This window comes from Entelurus aequoreus, linkage group LG07 (genome assembly GCF_033978785.1).
Source record: "Entelurus aequoreus isolate RoL-2023_Sb linkage group LG07, RoL_Eaeq_v1.1, whole genome shotgun sequence".
NCBI classification, from domain to species: Eukaryota; Metazoa; Chordata; class Actinopteri; order Syngnathiformes; family Syngnathidae; genus Entelurus; species Entelurus aequoreus.
The window spans coordinates 56,767,838-56,785,498 of NC_084737.1; the positions used below are offsets into that span (position 1 = coordinate 56,767,838).

The window sequence follows — 17,661 nt, forward strand, 5'->3', positions numbered from 1 at the left end:
ACCGAGGGCCACAGTTCACAAGCCAACTGATGTCCCGTCTGTGCGAATCCTGGGGGGTAACCCATAAACTAACCACAGCTTACCACCCCCAAACCAACATGACAGAACGAGTCAATCGCACCCTCAAGACCATGATTGCCGCCTTCGTAGGGAACCATCATCAGGACTGGGATAAGTGGCTGCCTGAATTCCGGTTTGCCCTTAACACCGCTGTCCATGAGACGACTGGTTCAACCCCTGCCAGGTTGACTCTCGGGCGGAATCTGATGGGACCCCTGGAACGACTGGTGCACAAAGCTCCACCACCACACACATCTGCATATCACACCATACTTACACACACACACCTAAAGGAGGAAGTGGAGAGACATGTAGGCGCGTCCAAAGCTCGACAAGCCAGATATTATAATGCACGACACAAAGATGTACACTTTGTAGTTGGGGATCTGGTCTGGATTAGGGCGCACCCACTTTCCAAAGCTTCAAGTAAATTCTCTGCCAAACTAGCACCCAGATGGTTAGGGCCTGTGCGGGTAGAGAAGAAGTTGGGTCCTGTAAATTACAGTATTCGTTGGTTGACTGATAAGTGTAAGGTGGATACTATTAATGTGGTAAACATGAAACCCTATTATGGTCCCCATAAGCCGCTGGCTGGGGGGGGGGGAATGTAATGGCCATAGGGGTCCATCGATATATATATATATAATAAATTGCCAGTCACAGTTAACTTGTGCTCAGCTGGGAAAATAAATATATATATATACTTATTGTCATCCATTTACTTATTATAAACTGTTACAGGCGTATTTAATAATCTTGTTAATATTAAATATGTACGTAAATAATATGTGGGGATATAAAAGGCATCCGGTTCTATCGGACCGGGCGGAAGCGGAAAGTGACGTCACTAACCACCTGGAGCACCTGTCAGACGCAGTGTTTTTTGCCACGGAGCCACTTCTTGGAATAACCTGCCTTTTGACTTTTTTGGTGTGCTTTCCATTGGCCTGTGGAGAACCGGGAGAACAGGGACTCTTTCCAGGAGGACTTTGAGTTGGATGCGCAGTCTCGGTACCGTGAGTACACTGCTGCGGCTTTCAAACATCCATCGCTTGCCCGTACGTGCATGTCACGCTACGTGCATGTCACGTACGTAACTTTTGGGACTTTGGGGAAATATATGTGTTGTATGAACTTTGGGCTGTGGGATTTAGTGTGTTGTGTAGGTGTTTGATTTATATTGGCGGGTTATATGGACGGGAGGGGGGAGTTGTTTGCTATGCGGGATTAATTTGTGGCATATTAAATATATGCCTGATCGTTTTGTGGCTAATAGTTATACATGTCTTGTGTTTATTTAATATATTAATCATTCCCAGCTGAATATCAGGTCCCACCCGTGACTCCTTAATTGCGTAGTGGCAAAGACACCCGGGGAACTTGGGTGCGTTTGTTACACATCTCCTATTGAGAAGTCCCAGATCCTTGTGTGGAGCTCAGCCAACTACAAGGATCTGGTCAGGTTACTTTGATCCAGCCACACACAAAGAAGTTGTAGACCTCCATGCTTTTCCAAGTTTCTCTCTGTTTTGTCGTGTAAAATGGCGTCTGGAGTACAAAAGTTCGATACGTCTAGGAAGGCGACCGACGTATAATCCTTGATATCACTCCTGTCTTCAATGCGGACTATGATGCAGCTTACTGCGTGGATTGTTTTCCCGGAATGCAATCGGACCAGACCAGTCATGGCTTGAAGGTAAATACATAAAAAGGGTACAAACAAAAAGCGCTCACAGCGGAGGCACAAACTTAGCGTGGGAAACAAAAACTAGCACTTAGGCCGACTATGGACATGAAACAAAAGTCACTAACTGTGGCATTGATAAACAAAAACTTACTTGGCAGAGCATGAATCCATGGCATGAAGCGAGCATGAACAGAGCAGATACAGAGTAGGAAATGAGCAATGTCGCCAGGCCGACTACCTGGCAACTACAGGCTTAAATAATAATGTCTTGATTAGTGGCAGGTGCGTGAGTCCAAATGAGCCAGGTGCGTGAGTCACATGAGGACAGGTGAACTAATCGGTCGTCATGGTAACAAAACAAACAAGAGTGCACAAACAGGAACTAAAAGAGTCCAAAAACCAACAGAACATAACCAAACAAAACATGACCACATAACATGACAACTCCGCAAATCTTTTTTTGATAAATAATAGGCATCTATTCCATTGCATAGTTAGATTTTTTTGCCCGTACCTAGTTTTTGTAGAAAGATTTAAGCCTCTTGTACTCAGATAGTTTGCGCGCTCATCTTGGCTTGGTTGACCACCACTGGTTTTCACTTCGGGGAAGAAGTCATGTATTGGAATACAAACTATTGGCGGTTCCAGTTTCAATGGTAAAGGTTTAAAAAAAAAAAAATGTCGGAGACGTCCAGTGGGCTGGGTTGAAAACCTTAACGACCGCATACAGCCCATGTCTGATGTAGAGATTGAAGAGTTGAAAGTAAAAATATTATATATTAATATACAACTTATTTTTAACACTTTTATGAGTGGAGGACTTTTGGATCCCAGTCTGATTGTTTTTTTAAACTGTGATTGTTCAAAAAAAAATAAAAATGAATCAAAAGCAATGTTCTTATGAATGATTGAGTACTTCACATCAAATATTCCATTAAAAAAAAATGTTTTGGTGGAAATTTTGCACAGTTTTTGTTTTCGTGATTGATAAATACGTTTTTCTTTGGAAAAATAAAAAAAAAAACAGGAAAAAAAAATAAAAACTTCATGGCAGCGAGGAGATATATTTAAATATTGAAAGTAAAAAAATATTAATATTTGATTATGTTTAACACTTAAAATGACTGAGACCCTTTTGGGGCCCCGAGACCTTTAATAGTCACCATATTGAGGGGAGCCCTAAGGGTTACAATATATATTGTATTGGTTTTGAATATGAAAAATATCAAAATGGCCCCCGCATGCTTTCATTTTTCAGAGTTTGGAATTGAAGAGAGTGTTTGGGTGACAGGCATATTTTATTCACACAATGAGTTGAGATTAGGAGTATTTTCTTAAAGGGACAGGACTCATTTATGTGTTTCATAGACACATAACCACTATGTGGGGTCACAATGATTAATGTGTAGTAAATATTTCCCATTTTTTCTCTGGGTTTTTGTTAGCATTCTCTCTCTCATTTCCAAAATGAGTAGGGGATGAAATATTAGTATTTCTTCACAGTACAGTACAGTGATATATGTCTCCAAGTGTTGTGGACGCCTTGCACACATACTTTGCATACCTTTAGGTTTATTTCTGGTCCTCTCTATGGCAACACCGAGGTGCTGCTGCTCGCCACTATTTGTACACTAACTGGTGACCAGTACAGAGTGTACCCCACTGTATATTGCCTAAAGTAAACTGGGGTAGGCTCCAACTCACCCGCAACCCTTTCTGTATGTGGAGAGCTTACATTGTTTTTTTTTTGTAAAATTGCATGAATATGTGTGTATAATTTAAACACTATATAAACAATGTATTGTACAATGAAGGGTTTTAGTCATTGTTACTATACAGAAAGAATGCTTACAGTATTATTCATGTTTCACTATCACCAGTGAATTTACGTTCCAAGTATTTTTACATTGTGAACATTTTCTCACAGTATTTGTATTACTTAAATGTTCAACAGCAAATTAAATTAGAAGGTGTATTCCTGCATTTCTCCTGTGCTTGTCATTAATTTTGCCATATTGGATGTTTTGAAGTTAGCCAATATTAAAATAACTGCTAAAAACCTACCTTGAGGATTAGACTGGGTACCATGATGGCCTTTGCCCATCTCTGGGTCAGCACCTGCACATAAACCAGTTGTACAACCTCAGCACCAACATAAACTATACTATGTAAGAAAGGGTCCAGAATTACCTCCTTGAATCTTGAAGCACAGTTTTTTCTTTTGGTAAGCAAAGTAACTTGATGCTGCTCCTAGAATAGCCACTCCAATGGCGCTGGCAATTCCTGCAATTGTCCCGGATCCAGCCTCTTCAAAACAAATCAAAATACATCTGAGAATTTTGCTTGATGGACCTTGAAGTGAAGCAGTCTGAATTGTACTTATTGATTTATTCACAGCAGCAGATCAAGAAGTTTGGACACACCTTCTCCTCATTCAATGTGTTTTCTTTATTTTCATGACTATTTACATTGTAGATTGTCACTGAAGGCATCAAAACTATGAATGAACACATGTGGAGTTATGCACTTAACAAAAAAAGGTGAAATAACTGAAAACATGTTTTATATTCTAGTTTCTTCTAAATGGCCACCCTTTGCTCTGATTACTGCTTTGCACACTCTTGGCATTCTCTCGATGAGCTTTCAGCACACCTGTGAAGTGAGAACCATTCCAGGTGATGCTCATCGACAGAATGCCAAAAGTGTGCAAAAAAGTAATCAGAGCAAAGGGTGGCTATTTTGAAGAGACTAGAATATAAAACATGATTTCAGTTATTTCACCTTTTTTTTGGTAAGTACATAACTCCACATGTGTTCATTCATAGTTTTGATGCCTTCAGTAACAATCTACAATAGTCATGAAAATCAAGAAAATGCATTAATTGAGAAGGTGTGTCCAAACTTTTGGCCTGTACTGTATATCTATGCATGATTAAAATTAGTCAAGAAAAATAAAAAATAATGTACATAAATGCAATTTTATTGTCAGAATGTTATCCGGGAACATTTTTAAACATTGCGCGGTCAAAATAAATTTAATGATTAATCTAAATGTGTTCATGAATAATACGATCATTTTTGTGATTAATCACAAGCTAACTTGTTAATTTTGACAGCCCTAATAAAAAAAATACATCTGTGAAAATGATTCAAAAGGAGTATGATGTGTGTCAGAAGAGTTCTTTGATGAGCCCTTGAGTTTGGGAAAAGGTAAACAAAATCACACAGAGTCAGGTCAGGTTGCTCCAGCTCCGTGATGTTCTCTCCACCAGGAACTGTCGAGAGGTCAGATGGTGGCGCTTTGAAAGTAAGTGGCCTCGAAGAGTCTAATTCTGCACGAACTAAGTAAGGTATTAGTGGGGTGTACAACATGTATATATGTACTGTATAGGGATGTCCGATAATGGCTTTTTTGCCGATATCCGATATTGTCCAACTCTTAATTACCGATACCGATATCAACCGATACCGATATATACAGTCGTGGAATTAACACATTATTATGCCTAATTTGGACAACCAGGTATGGTGAGATAAGGTCCTTTTTAAAAAATAAAATAAAATAAAATAAGATAAATTAAAAACATTTTCTTGAATAAAAAAGAAAGTAAAACAATATAAATACAGTTACATAGAAACTAGTAATTAATGAAAATGAGTAAAATGAACTGTTAAAGGTTAGTACTATTAGTGGACCAGCAGCACGCACAATCATGTGTGCTTACGGACTGTATCCCTTGCAGACTGTATTGATATATATTGATATATAATGTAGGAACCAGAATATTGATAACAGAAAGAAACAACCCTTTTGTCTGAATGAGTGTAAATGGGGGAGGGAGGTTTTTTGGGTTGGTGCACTAATTGTAAGTGTATCTTGTGTTTTTTATGTTGATTTAATAAAAATAAAAAAACGATCCCGATAATTTCCGTTATTACATTTTAAAGCATTTATCCGATGTCCGATATTATCGGACATCTCTAGTACTGTGTGTAGTATATTTTGAAGTATCATTTTAACTGTGTGCGCATTAGAAAAAAGTCCAAAGTAAATTCAGACTTCTGCACCAAATGCTCGTTTTATTAATTTGCTTTTCTTTTTTTTTTTTTACAAACTGTTTCACCCTAGAGAAAAAAATTATAAATAAAATCAATCAAACAAATATATCCTTAAAAGCCCCAAAGTAATATGACATGGACAGTATCCCCATGATGAGATAATGTAGATGGTGTCACCATACAATGTTTCATCACACTTACATTTCTACTCTAACACTTGTAGCTCTCATGATCTTGAATGAATCAGAATCATGATGAAAAAATGTGCAGCTTCATTAAAACTGACACCTGGCACCATTTTTGGTTGATATTTACATCAAGTACTGCTAATAATACAAAAACTGTGACCTACATTCTGCACACAAAACAAATAGCAACAGACTATGAATACACAACCCAAACAATGAAAGCCAAAAACACGAAAATGAGACAGGAGAGAAGAACAAATGTTCCAACGAGAACTGTGACGAGGAAACCCAAGTAGTTTTGGCTGTAATCGTTGGAAATGCTCAAGTTGTTTGTGTGACATTGACAAATGTTGCAGTGATTTGTGGTCCTTTCCTAAGAAGGGACAACTTTGTAACTAATGTGTCTGACATCAACAAGGACCTGGCGAAAGTACATTTCCTGGGCCAAGCCTTCAGTCTGAGTTGAGAAAGCCCCGTAAATAAAACAAGACAAAAAGTCCATTTGAATTGGACTTTCTTTGAATACCCATAATAAAGTCCCTTAGTAAAAGGTACAAAGCTGAGAGATATCTAAATGTCAATCCTCTTCAAGAATTAGTCCAATCAGACCAAAGTTTGGACCAGTTCCAAGATCCTCTCTAAGATCTGTTTAGCATTGGACAGCCACATAAAGAATTCCTCCGGCATGTTAGAAATTAGCATCTTCAGGATTTGGCGCCACGGAAGATCTGGGTCTGCAACAACACAAAATTGGACCATAGTTTTAGCCACATAGACCGGACCAGACCGACACCACACCAGGGTGAAAAGTCACACTTGAGAGCTAAGTAAAATACAATCAAAGTAAAAACGCTCATGAAATTAAATAATTGGTGGAGCTGCCACAGTTGAAAGAAAAAGCAAAGTATTGTTTCACTGCACCTCTCATAAGTCAGAATTAGGAATGGGAACCAAAACCCAATTCCATTATGGCACCGGTGCCGCCTTAAACCATAGTTCCAGTAAGTGGTAACTAAGTGAATGCAGACTCATGCACCTGAAACGAGTGCTTAAAGATGATGTTATACAAGTAACATCTTGTAAGTAATGTAGCGTCCCAACAGAAGTCCAATGCTCTGTATAAACTTTATTGCTGACCTGAACACTTTAACAGCAGCCCTCATAAAAACGTTAGTGCCGCAGCCCTGGGCTAGTCAGTAGCCACATCAACAACACATCACTTCCTCATTCTGCACCAATGGTGAGTGAAGTAGCATTCAGGAACACCGGGAATTAAGAGCATCAAACATTACATTTCCAGTAAGTCGTTTTTTGCACGTTCTAAATGTTTTGAATTGCTGTAATAGTAATGACAATTTGTTGTACATTCCATTTATTAGTTTTGAATAAATTACTCGTAGGGATGGTTATCGGTCACATTTGAACCAAAACGGCAACACTCCTCCGGTACCTGGTAATCGATACCAGTGCTCAGTGTGTTAATAAATATTAATTGTTTTTGACAATAAAACACTTTTTTTTTTTTGCAATCTTTACAAATAATCTGATTATGGTCATTTCTGTCCAGTTGTTAAATCTTAATTTAATATAACATGTCTGAGTCCCATTTTTAAGTATGACAATAAATTGCAATTACAGTTGCAAGTCCAAGACATTAGATGGCAGTAATGTATAGTTTATGGTGTCTTGGCTAGTCAGTTCAGTCTTTGCTAGGTTAGGGTTAGGGTTTTTTTGTTGTTGTTGCGCCTTTAACAGTCTTAATACTGTCAGTATTGTATTTATTATGCACCAGCGGTTTGATTTTAACGTGCATCTTAGTCATACTTTTCAATAACAAATTTGGAGGTGTTGAAATTGTCATGTAAAATTGTTAAGGCTAATCACAAACATGTCAATAGCAAAGCCAATATATATTAGCATCAAGCTAGCACATGTTTGGAAAAGTGGAGCTTTACTAAAGGGTATTTATTATTATTACCCATTTATTTATTTATTATGCAAAACCAACTTTTCTTACCTATTGGTATCTCTTTTTGTGTATTTTGATCACCATAAGCTCTAAAATATTTCAATCAAACCATGGAGGCATGGCGGAGATATTTATAAAACAACCTTGCCTGCCTTCATACTTCCTCCAAACGAGCCGTTTGGAATTTGCCGAACTATGATGTTTTTCCCATGATGTCAGCAAATATTTCTATTTATGCTAAAGATTTACCCGAAGAACTTTGCCTGAGTCCGCCATTGTATTTAATAAGTTCCCTAATTTTCTCCATCCTCTTGTTGTGGGGCAGACTGTCTTGTACATGCACATGCATCCCCTGTTGTTGCCATTTCGACAGCATGCTGTTTCAGTTCTCACGTATCTAGTCTTCCATACACACACACATACATATATATGTATGTATATATATATATATATATATATATATATATATATATATATATATATCCATCCATCCATTTTCTACCGCTTATTCCCTTCGGGGTCGCGGGGGGCGCTGGAGCCTATCTCAGCTGCAATCGGGCGGAAGGCGGGGTACACCCTGGACAAGTCGCCACCTCATCGCAGGGCCAACACAGATAGACAGACAACATTCACACTCACATTCACACACTAGGGCCAATTTTAGTGTTGCCAATCAACCTATCCCCAGGTGCATGTCTTTGGAGGTGGGAGGAAGCCGGAGTACCCGGAGGGAACCCACGCAGTCACGGGGAGAACATGCAAACTCCACACAGAAAGATCCCGAGGCCGGGATTGAACTCACGACTACTCAGGACCTTCGTATTGTGAGGCAGATGCACTAACCCCTCTGCCACCGTGCTGCCCATATATATATATATATATATATATATATATATATATATATATATATATATATATATATATATATATATACACAAATATATATATATATACACACACACATATATATACACACATATATATATATACATACACAAATATATATATATACACACACACATATACATACACACATATATATATATATACATACAAACACACATACATATGTATAAATATACAACCATATACAAACCCCGTTTCCATATGAGTTGGGAAATTGTGTTAGATGTGAATATAAACGGAATACAATGATTTGCAAATCATTTTCAACCCATATTCAGTTGAATATGCTACAAAGACAACATATTTGATGTTCAAACTGATAAAAAAAATTTCTTTTGCAAATAATCATTAACTTTAGAATTTGATGCCAGCAACACGTGACAAAGAAGTTGGGAAAGGTGGCAATAAATACTGATAAAGTTGAGGAATGCTCATCAAACACTTATTTGGAACATCCCACAGGTGAACAGGCAAATTGGGAACAGGTGGGTGCCATGATTGGGTATAAAAGTAGATTCCATGAAATGCTCAGTCATTCACAAACAAGGATGGGGCGAGGGTCACCACTTTGTCAACAAATGTGTGAGCAAATTGTTGAACACTTCATAACATAATTTAATGTTATCTAACTCTGTATTACAAGCCAGAAAAGTGCGGAGGACATAAAGAGAAGGTAGAGAAAGTGCAGGGGACGTTCCCGGTGCCTGCCTTGCCCATGTACACAGTCCATTAAGTTTCTCTACAATTTAACACGTTTATTACAAAAGCCAGTGTTTCCCCATATAGTGTTGATTTACTTGTGGCGGGGTGCTACAGGTAAAAAAAACAGACAAAAATAAAAAGTATTTTTTCTTTTTAAGATTTTGCCATGCAGTAAGTAACTTCAACTTCCACGTTATATGTGTCCTTCCATCTCCTACAATAATGTTCCACAAAACTTAGACTACATTATTTATTTTAAAATTTTGAGTTTGTGGTTTGAGAACGAAATGTCCGTAGATATGGTGCATTAAACCTTGGTATGGATCATTTACCTTGAAAGTTGAAAGTCGAGGCTGGGAACGACGCATTCCATTTACGAAGTCGGAAATCAAGATGGACACATCCACGAAAGCAAATTTTTGCTTGCCTTGTCGTAATATAAACAACTTGTGGAAAATATGGACTCTTTCTGCAACTTTCAAACATGGTGGTTAAAGAGGAAACACAAACGCTATTGCTAGCAATGTACGTATATACCACATGAAATAAATGCAGTTCACACTACAGTAACGTTACCATATAAAAACGTCCAACAATACATTGTATATGGTTGATTTAGTGCAACAAAGACTAATCAGAAGTGGTAGTAAGAAATATTAGAGAAGCTTATAATATGGTTTATGACATCACATGGACAAAGATAAGACCTTCTGGAGGAAAGTTCAGTGGTCAGATGAAACAAAAATGTAGCTGTTTGGCCACAATACCCAGCAATATGTTTGGAGCAGAAAAAGTGAGGCTTTTAATCCCAGGAACACCATGCCTACCGTCAAGCATGGTGGTGGTAGTATTATGCTCTGGGCCTGTTTTGCTGCCAATGGAACTGGTGCTTTACAGAAAGTCAATGGGAAAATGAAAAACGAGGATTAACCCAAATTCTTCAGGACAACCTAAAATCATCAGCCCGGAGGTTGGGCGCAGTTGGGTGTTCCAACAGGACAATGACCCCAAACACACGTCAAAAGTGGTAAAGGAATGGCTAAATCAGGCTAGAATTAAGGTTTTAAAATCGCCTTCCCAATGTCCTGATGTGTGGACAATGCTGAAGAAACAAGTCCATGTCAGAAAACCAAACAAATTTACTGTAGCTGAACTGCACCAATTTTGTCAAGAGGAGTGGTTAAAAATTCAACCAGAAGCTTGTGGATGGCTACCAAAAGCACCTTAGTGCAGTGACTCTTGCCAAGGGACATGTAACCAAATATTAACATTGCTGTATGTATACTTTTGACCCAGCAGATTTGCTCAAATTTTCAGTAGACCCATAATAAATTCATATAAGAACCAAACTTCATGAATGTTTTTTGTGACTAACAAGTATGTGCGCCAACCACTCTATCACAAAAAAATAAGAGTTGTAGAAATTATTGGAAACTTAAGACAGCCATGACATTATGTTCTTTACAAGTGTATGTAAACTTTTGACCACGATTGTATGTGTGTGCACTTCATGTGTACATTAATGTACTTTTCTTTGTGTGCTTAGTTTTACTGTAACTTCATTGTGGAGACTTTCAAACAACCTCAAGTTGTTTTTTCAATCTCTTGGCAAACTAAATTCCAACATTCAGGGACGGCTGAATAATACATGTCAATACACCTAGGGCAGGAGTCGGCAACCCGCGGCTCCGGAGCCGCATGCGGCTCTTTGACCACTCTGATGCGGCTCAGCTGCATACTTGCCGAGCCCCCGATTTTCCCAGGAGACTTATGGATCTCAGTGCCTCTCCTAGATAACTCCCAGGGCAAATATAATCCTAATTTCACTCTAATTACTAAATTAAGGGCGTGCCCTAATTGCACTGCAGTAATTGTTCTCTATAGCATTTACAAACAGCGTGCCAGCCCAGCCACATTTTGTATGTAGCTTTTACTTGCACACGTAGGAGACAGCAAGGCATACTTACTCATCAACCACACAGCTTACACTGACGGTAGCCGTATAAAACAACTTTAACACTGTTACGTTACAAATATGCGCCACACTGTGAACCCACACCAAAAAAGAATGAAAAACACATTTCTGGAGAACATCCCACCGTAACACAACATAAACACAACACAACCAATACCCAGAATCCCATGCAGCCCTAACTCTTCCGGTCTAGATTATACACCCCTCCTACCACCAAACCCCCCCACACATCAACCCTCCCCCCCTCCGTGCGTCGGTTGAGCGGAAGAGTTAGTGCTGCATGGGATTCTGGGTATTTGTTGTGTTGTGTTTATGTTGTGTTACAGTGCAGATGTTCTCCAGAAATGTGTTTGTCATTCTTTTTTGGTGTGGGTTCAAAGTGTGGCGCATATTTGTAACGTAACAGTGTTAAAGTTGTTTTATACGGCTATCGTCAGTGTAAGCTGTGTGGCTGCGGAACTAGTACGCCTTGCTGTCACTTACGTGAGCAAGCTGAAGCTGCATTATACATGTGGTCGATCAGGTACACTGTTTGGGCAGGCTGTAGAGGGCGCCATCACGCCCTGATATTCGGGAGTCTCCTGGAAATAATGAGAGGGTTGGCAAGTATGACACTATCAAGCGCCATTCATTCAAAACTTGCGGGCCACACTAACATCAAATTTCCATATTAAGGTGCGTGCCGGTGCGTGTGTCTGAGACCCCTGGTTAACATAGCACAAAGCAATTTAAGCTTTGTATGCGGTGTTTTTCATTTAAAATTTAAAAATTTTTTTTGTGGCTCCCATTATTTTCTTTAATTTGTGAAACTTGCTAAAATGGCTCTTTGAGTGGTAAAGGTTGCCGACCCCTGACCTAGGGTGTGCAAAGTTCAGCCTGTATTACATTGTACTAATAAAATAAGCAGCAACACAAATAGAGGAAAACGATATAAAAAACCATATATCTTAATACTAATTACTAATAAATTACACAGATTTGTTTGAAATTAATGTTGATATTTTTTTTTACACCTTTCTTAAGAAATTATATGCACCATTACCGTGCAAATCATATATTAACATCATATTGACACTGCCCCAGCCATGCCCTCACCATATCTCCTAGCCACGCCCACACCGCCAATCTGTGGAAAACACTGAAAGCAAATCAAAAATTGTGGAAATTTTTACAAAATGTCAGTGGCAGGGGTCTTACATTACCATGGACTGAAACGGTGCAGGAATGAAACTTCCAAGTGACAGTAGATAAAAATTTACATATGTTCACCCTTGAATTTGCAATCCAGGTGCCTTCTGGAGGCAAGTGTGTTTGGGCAGATGAAACAAATTAGCCCACAACGACAACAGGTTTGTCGTGTTTGGAGTATGTTTTGGTGTCTGTACTGATTCACAGCACAAAGTGGATGAAATCATGAAGAAGGACTACCTCCAAATGTTTCTAATTCACCTCAAATCAACAGTTAGACAGCTAAAACTTTGACACGATTGTGTGTTACAATTGCCAACAGAACAATGAGCCCAAAAAACATCAAAATTGCTTTTGGAATTAATAAATCAGCTAACATTCATCTCCTGGAATAGCCTTCCCAAAGCCCTGACCTCAACCCTATTGAACATTAGTGGATTATGCCTAAAAGCTGGGAACGTGCCAGGAAACCAACCAAATATAAATGAACTTAATCAATTCTGCCAAGAAGAGTGGTCAAATATCCAACCAGAAGCATGTTGACTACAAAAAGTGTCTGGTCGATGTGAAACTTGCTAAGGGATATTTAACCAAGTATTGAAGGGGCTATACTATGTGGAAATCTTAATATAATAATATAATCTTAATATCAATATTGACCCTGTGGAAATTAGAGAACCTTTTTCAACAATTCTGGTTTTTCAAAGTCATTAATTACATAAGGTGTATTATAATTTTATTTTCGTTCAAATAAATCATTAATGGCCCAAAATAACCATAATATAACTTTCATGCATCACAGTAACGATTGATTGGATTATCGGGCTCAAGAGTTGATTTAATGAGGCGACGGCAGTCACAATGAGGTAACAAGACAAAAACATTTGAAAAAGCATGAAATAAATGTAATTATTTACCTTGAGGCTGATCACCAGTATCTGTGAAGATGACAAAACATGATTATTTTACAGTTGTACATCATTCTGGATAGAAAAAGCATATTGACTCTTGCTGTTACCATTCATCCTATAGAATCATGGGTCAGCAGACTATCCAAGCTGACTTATGTAAGAGGTGGTCACCAGTCAATCAACCAGTCTCTGTTGAAGGTTCCAAAATGTCTTTTCACTTGACAAGGCCAAGCTCTATTGCGGGATTGCAACGAGACTTACTCAGGTTCCTATATGAATGGCAATAATTCAATATGGCTCCTGTTCATTTATCTTTAGCAGCACAGATGTGAGCATATTTTAATGGTTTAGTAGCAAAAATACAAGACACATATCACTTCAAATCAGCAAGACGGGGAAAACTTGGTTATGGTGTTAGTTTATTTTGATAATGCATACAATTAGATATTAATACATAACATATTTCCAATTTCTCATTACAGCATGTTCAAAAAGAAATAGGAGGAAGCAGATCTTATTAAATCCTACCCCTTTTTATCATAGCGTAACACTTTTTATTTTTACTTAACACAACTGTGAAAAAAATCAATAAATTAATAAGTAAATGAATAGACAAACGAGTAAGTCAATAATTATTAAGTAAATAAATAAACAATTAATACAGTTATCATTAATAAATAGGTAAGTCATTTATGGTTCAAATTATGAGATAAATAAAATTATCTTTTAAAAAAAACCAAAAAAACCTTCAAGATGTTTTTAAAATTCTTATTTGTACTTTGTTAACACTTTGAACAATTTCTTAACCCATCCATCCATACATCTTCTTCTGCTTATTTGAGGTCAGGTCGCGGGGGCAGCAGCCTAAGCAGGGAAGCCAAGACTTCCCTCTCCCTACCCATCTACTTTGTCAAGCTCCTACCGGGGGATACCGAGGCGTTCCCAGGCCAGCCGGGAGACATAGTCTCCCAAACGTGTCCTGGGTCTTCCCCGTGGCCTCCTACCGATAGGACGTGCCTTAAACACCTCCCCAGGGAGGCGTCCGGGGGGCTTCCATCTGGCTCCTCTCGATGTGGAGGAGCAGCGGCTTTACACTGAGCTCTTACCGAATGACAGAGCTTCTCACCCTATCTCTAAGGGAGAGCCCCGCCACTGATGGAGGATCTTCTCATTTCAGTCATAACCCAAAGCTCATTACTCCTTCTTCACAACGACGGATCAATGCAGGGTCCGCATCACTGCAGACGCCGCACTATCCGCCTGTCGATCTAACGATCCACTCCTTCCCTCACTTGTTAACGAGACTCCGAGATACTTAAACTTCTCCACTTGGGGCAAGATCTTCCCAACCTGGAGATGACCCTCCACCCTTTTCCGGGAGAGAACCATGGACTCAGACTTGGAGGTGCTGATTCTCATCCCAGTCGCTTCACACTCGGCTGCGAACCGATTCAGTGAGAGCTGAAGATGCTGGCTAGATGAAGCCACATCATCTGCAAAGAGCAGAGACCTAATCCTACAGCCACCAAACCGGATCTCCCTAACGCCCTGACTACGCCTAGAAATTCTGCCCACAAAACTTATGAACAGAATTGGTGACAAAGGGCAGCCTTGGCGGAGTCCAACCCTCACTACAAATGGATCCGACTTACTGCCGGAAATGCGGACAAAGCTCTGAAACCGATCATACAGGGAACGGACCACCACAACCAGACTTAAACTTTCCACGTGCAAGATTGAATCTATTTAAAAAAGTTATTTAATAAGAAGCCAAAAAGTGCAAAAACAATAATGTTCGTGTTGGAGGAGTTGTAATGACTGCAGGGCCACAACATTAGGTACACCTGCAGACTGCAGCACGGATTTCATATTTCATTCATTCACAACTCCTCCATCACGAACATTATTGTTTTTGCACTTTTTGGCTTCTTATTAAATAACTTTTTTAAATAGATTCAATATTGCACGTGGAAAGTTTAATTTATAAATTTAACCCCCAATTCCAACCCTTGATGCTGAGTGCCAAGCAGGGAAGAATGCTGTAATGAGCTTTTAAACATAACCCGTTAACTGCTGCCAATCAAATGGTGAATAAGATACTCTTTAGGGTTCATATGTTTGTAAATCTGACTGTGATGAAGTCAGTGCCTCACCAGCCATGAACCTCACCGCACGTCACTGATATACACACACACATATACATACATATATATACATATATACATATATATATATATATATATACATATATATATATATATATACACATATATATATATATATATGTATATATATATGTATGTATATATGTATATATATATATATATATATATATATTAATATATATATTAATATATATATTAATATATATATATATATATATATATATATATATATACATATATATATATATTAATATATATATATTAATATATATATTAATATATATATATATATATATATATATATATATATACATATATATATTAATATATATATATATTAATATATATATTAATATATATATATATATATATATATATATATATATATATATATATATATATATATATATATATATATATATATATATATATATATATATATATATATATATATATATATATATATATATACATATACATATACATATACATATACATGTATATACACTACCGTTCAAAAGTTTGGGGTCACATTGAAATGTCCTTATTTTTGAAGGAAAAGCACTGTACTTTTCAATGAAGATAACTTTAAACTAGTCTTAACTTTAAAGAAATACACTCTATACATTGCTGATGTGGTAAATGACTATTCTAGCTGCAAATGTCTGGTTTTTGGTGCAATATCTACATAGGTGTATAGAGGCCCATTTCCAGAAACTATCACTCCAGTGTTCTAATGGTACAATGTGTTTGCTCATTGGCTCAGAAGGCTAATTGATGATTAGAAAACCCTTGTGCAATTATGTTCACACATTTGAAAACAGTTTAGCTCGTTACAGAAGCTACAAAACTGACCTTCCTTCGAGCAGATTGAGTTTCTGGAGCATCACATTTTTGGGGTTAATTAAACACTCAAAATGGCCAGAAAAACAGAACTTTCATCTGAAACCATCCATCAATCCATTTTCTACAGTCTATTCTTGTTCTTAGAAATGAAGGCTATTCCACAAAATTGTTTGGGTGACCCCAAACTTTTGAACGGTAGTGTGTGTATATGTATATGTATATATATATATGTGTGCAAATGAAAAATATATTAACATTATTTGATTTGAAAAATTCTGCCAAGCCTTATGTTCATTTGGACCCTGTGTAAGTTAAAGAAAATCCTCATGAAATTTAAACATTTGCACCCAGTACTTTTTTTTAAAAGTAATTCAATATGTTGTATAATCATTCCACACTGAAATAAGAAAGGTTCAAATTAATCATAAAAGCCAAAAATTAATATGATATTGATGGCCTGCTGTATCTACCTGATTGATTACATGGCCCAAGAGCTGGTTTAATGATGCCAGCAGCACTCACACAAAAGTAAGTACTAAGTTATTAGTTAAGTGGGTTAACTTCTATTAAGTGGGTTATTTACCGTAGGGCTGGTCAGCACGACCTGCAAAGATGAAAGAACATAATTATTTGTTCTGAATATACAATGCTTAATGATCCCCTTAATGCTGATGGGTCTTTTATAATAATAATAATAATAATGGATTAGATTCACATGGCGCTTTTCTACATCAAAAGAAACCTATGATGTGCCCTGTGGAGTTTGCATGTTCTTCTCATGCGTGCGTGTTTTCTCCGGGTATGTTTTTAGCCTAACAGTCCAAAAATATGCATGTTAGGCTAATTAAAGACTCTTAATTGTTCATAGGGTTGAATGTGAGTGTGAGTGTTGCTTGTCTATATGACCCCTGTGATTGATTGGTGACCAGTCTAGGGTGTACCTCGCTTCCACCCGAAGCCAACTGGGATAGGCTCAAGCTCACCCGTGACCCTAATATGGACGAG

At 37.8% G+C, this 17,661-nt stretch overlaps 1 protein-coding gene across 6 annotated transcripts in view; it reads right to left on the reverse strand.

Moving 5' to 3' along the window:
- Nucleotides 1-17,661, reverse strand: part of cd99 (CD99 molecule) — a 45,788-nt gene that overhangs the window by 11,379 nt on the left and 16,748 nt on the right. For 2 of the 6 annotated variants that reach the window (XM_062054042.1, XM_062054044.1), the window contains 4 exons: nt 17,240-17,260; nt 13,652-13,672; nt 3,938-4,054; nt 3,812-3,865 (listed from right to left, as the gene is read on the reverse strand). In XM_062054042.1, coding sequence (XP_061910026.1) covers nt 3,812-3,865; nt 3,938-4,054; nt 13,652-13,672; nt 17,240-17,260 — 213 coding nt within the window. Of the gene's footprint in view, nt 1-3,811; nt 3,866-3,937; nt 4,055-5,788; nt 6,729-13,651; nt 13,673-17,239; nt 17,261-17,661 lie in introns of those variants that run through there. The other 4 variants (XM_062054043.1, XM_062054045.1, XM_062054046.1 and 1 more) reach the window with 3 other exon arrangements.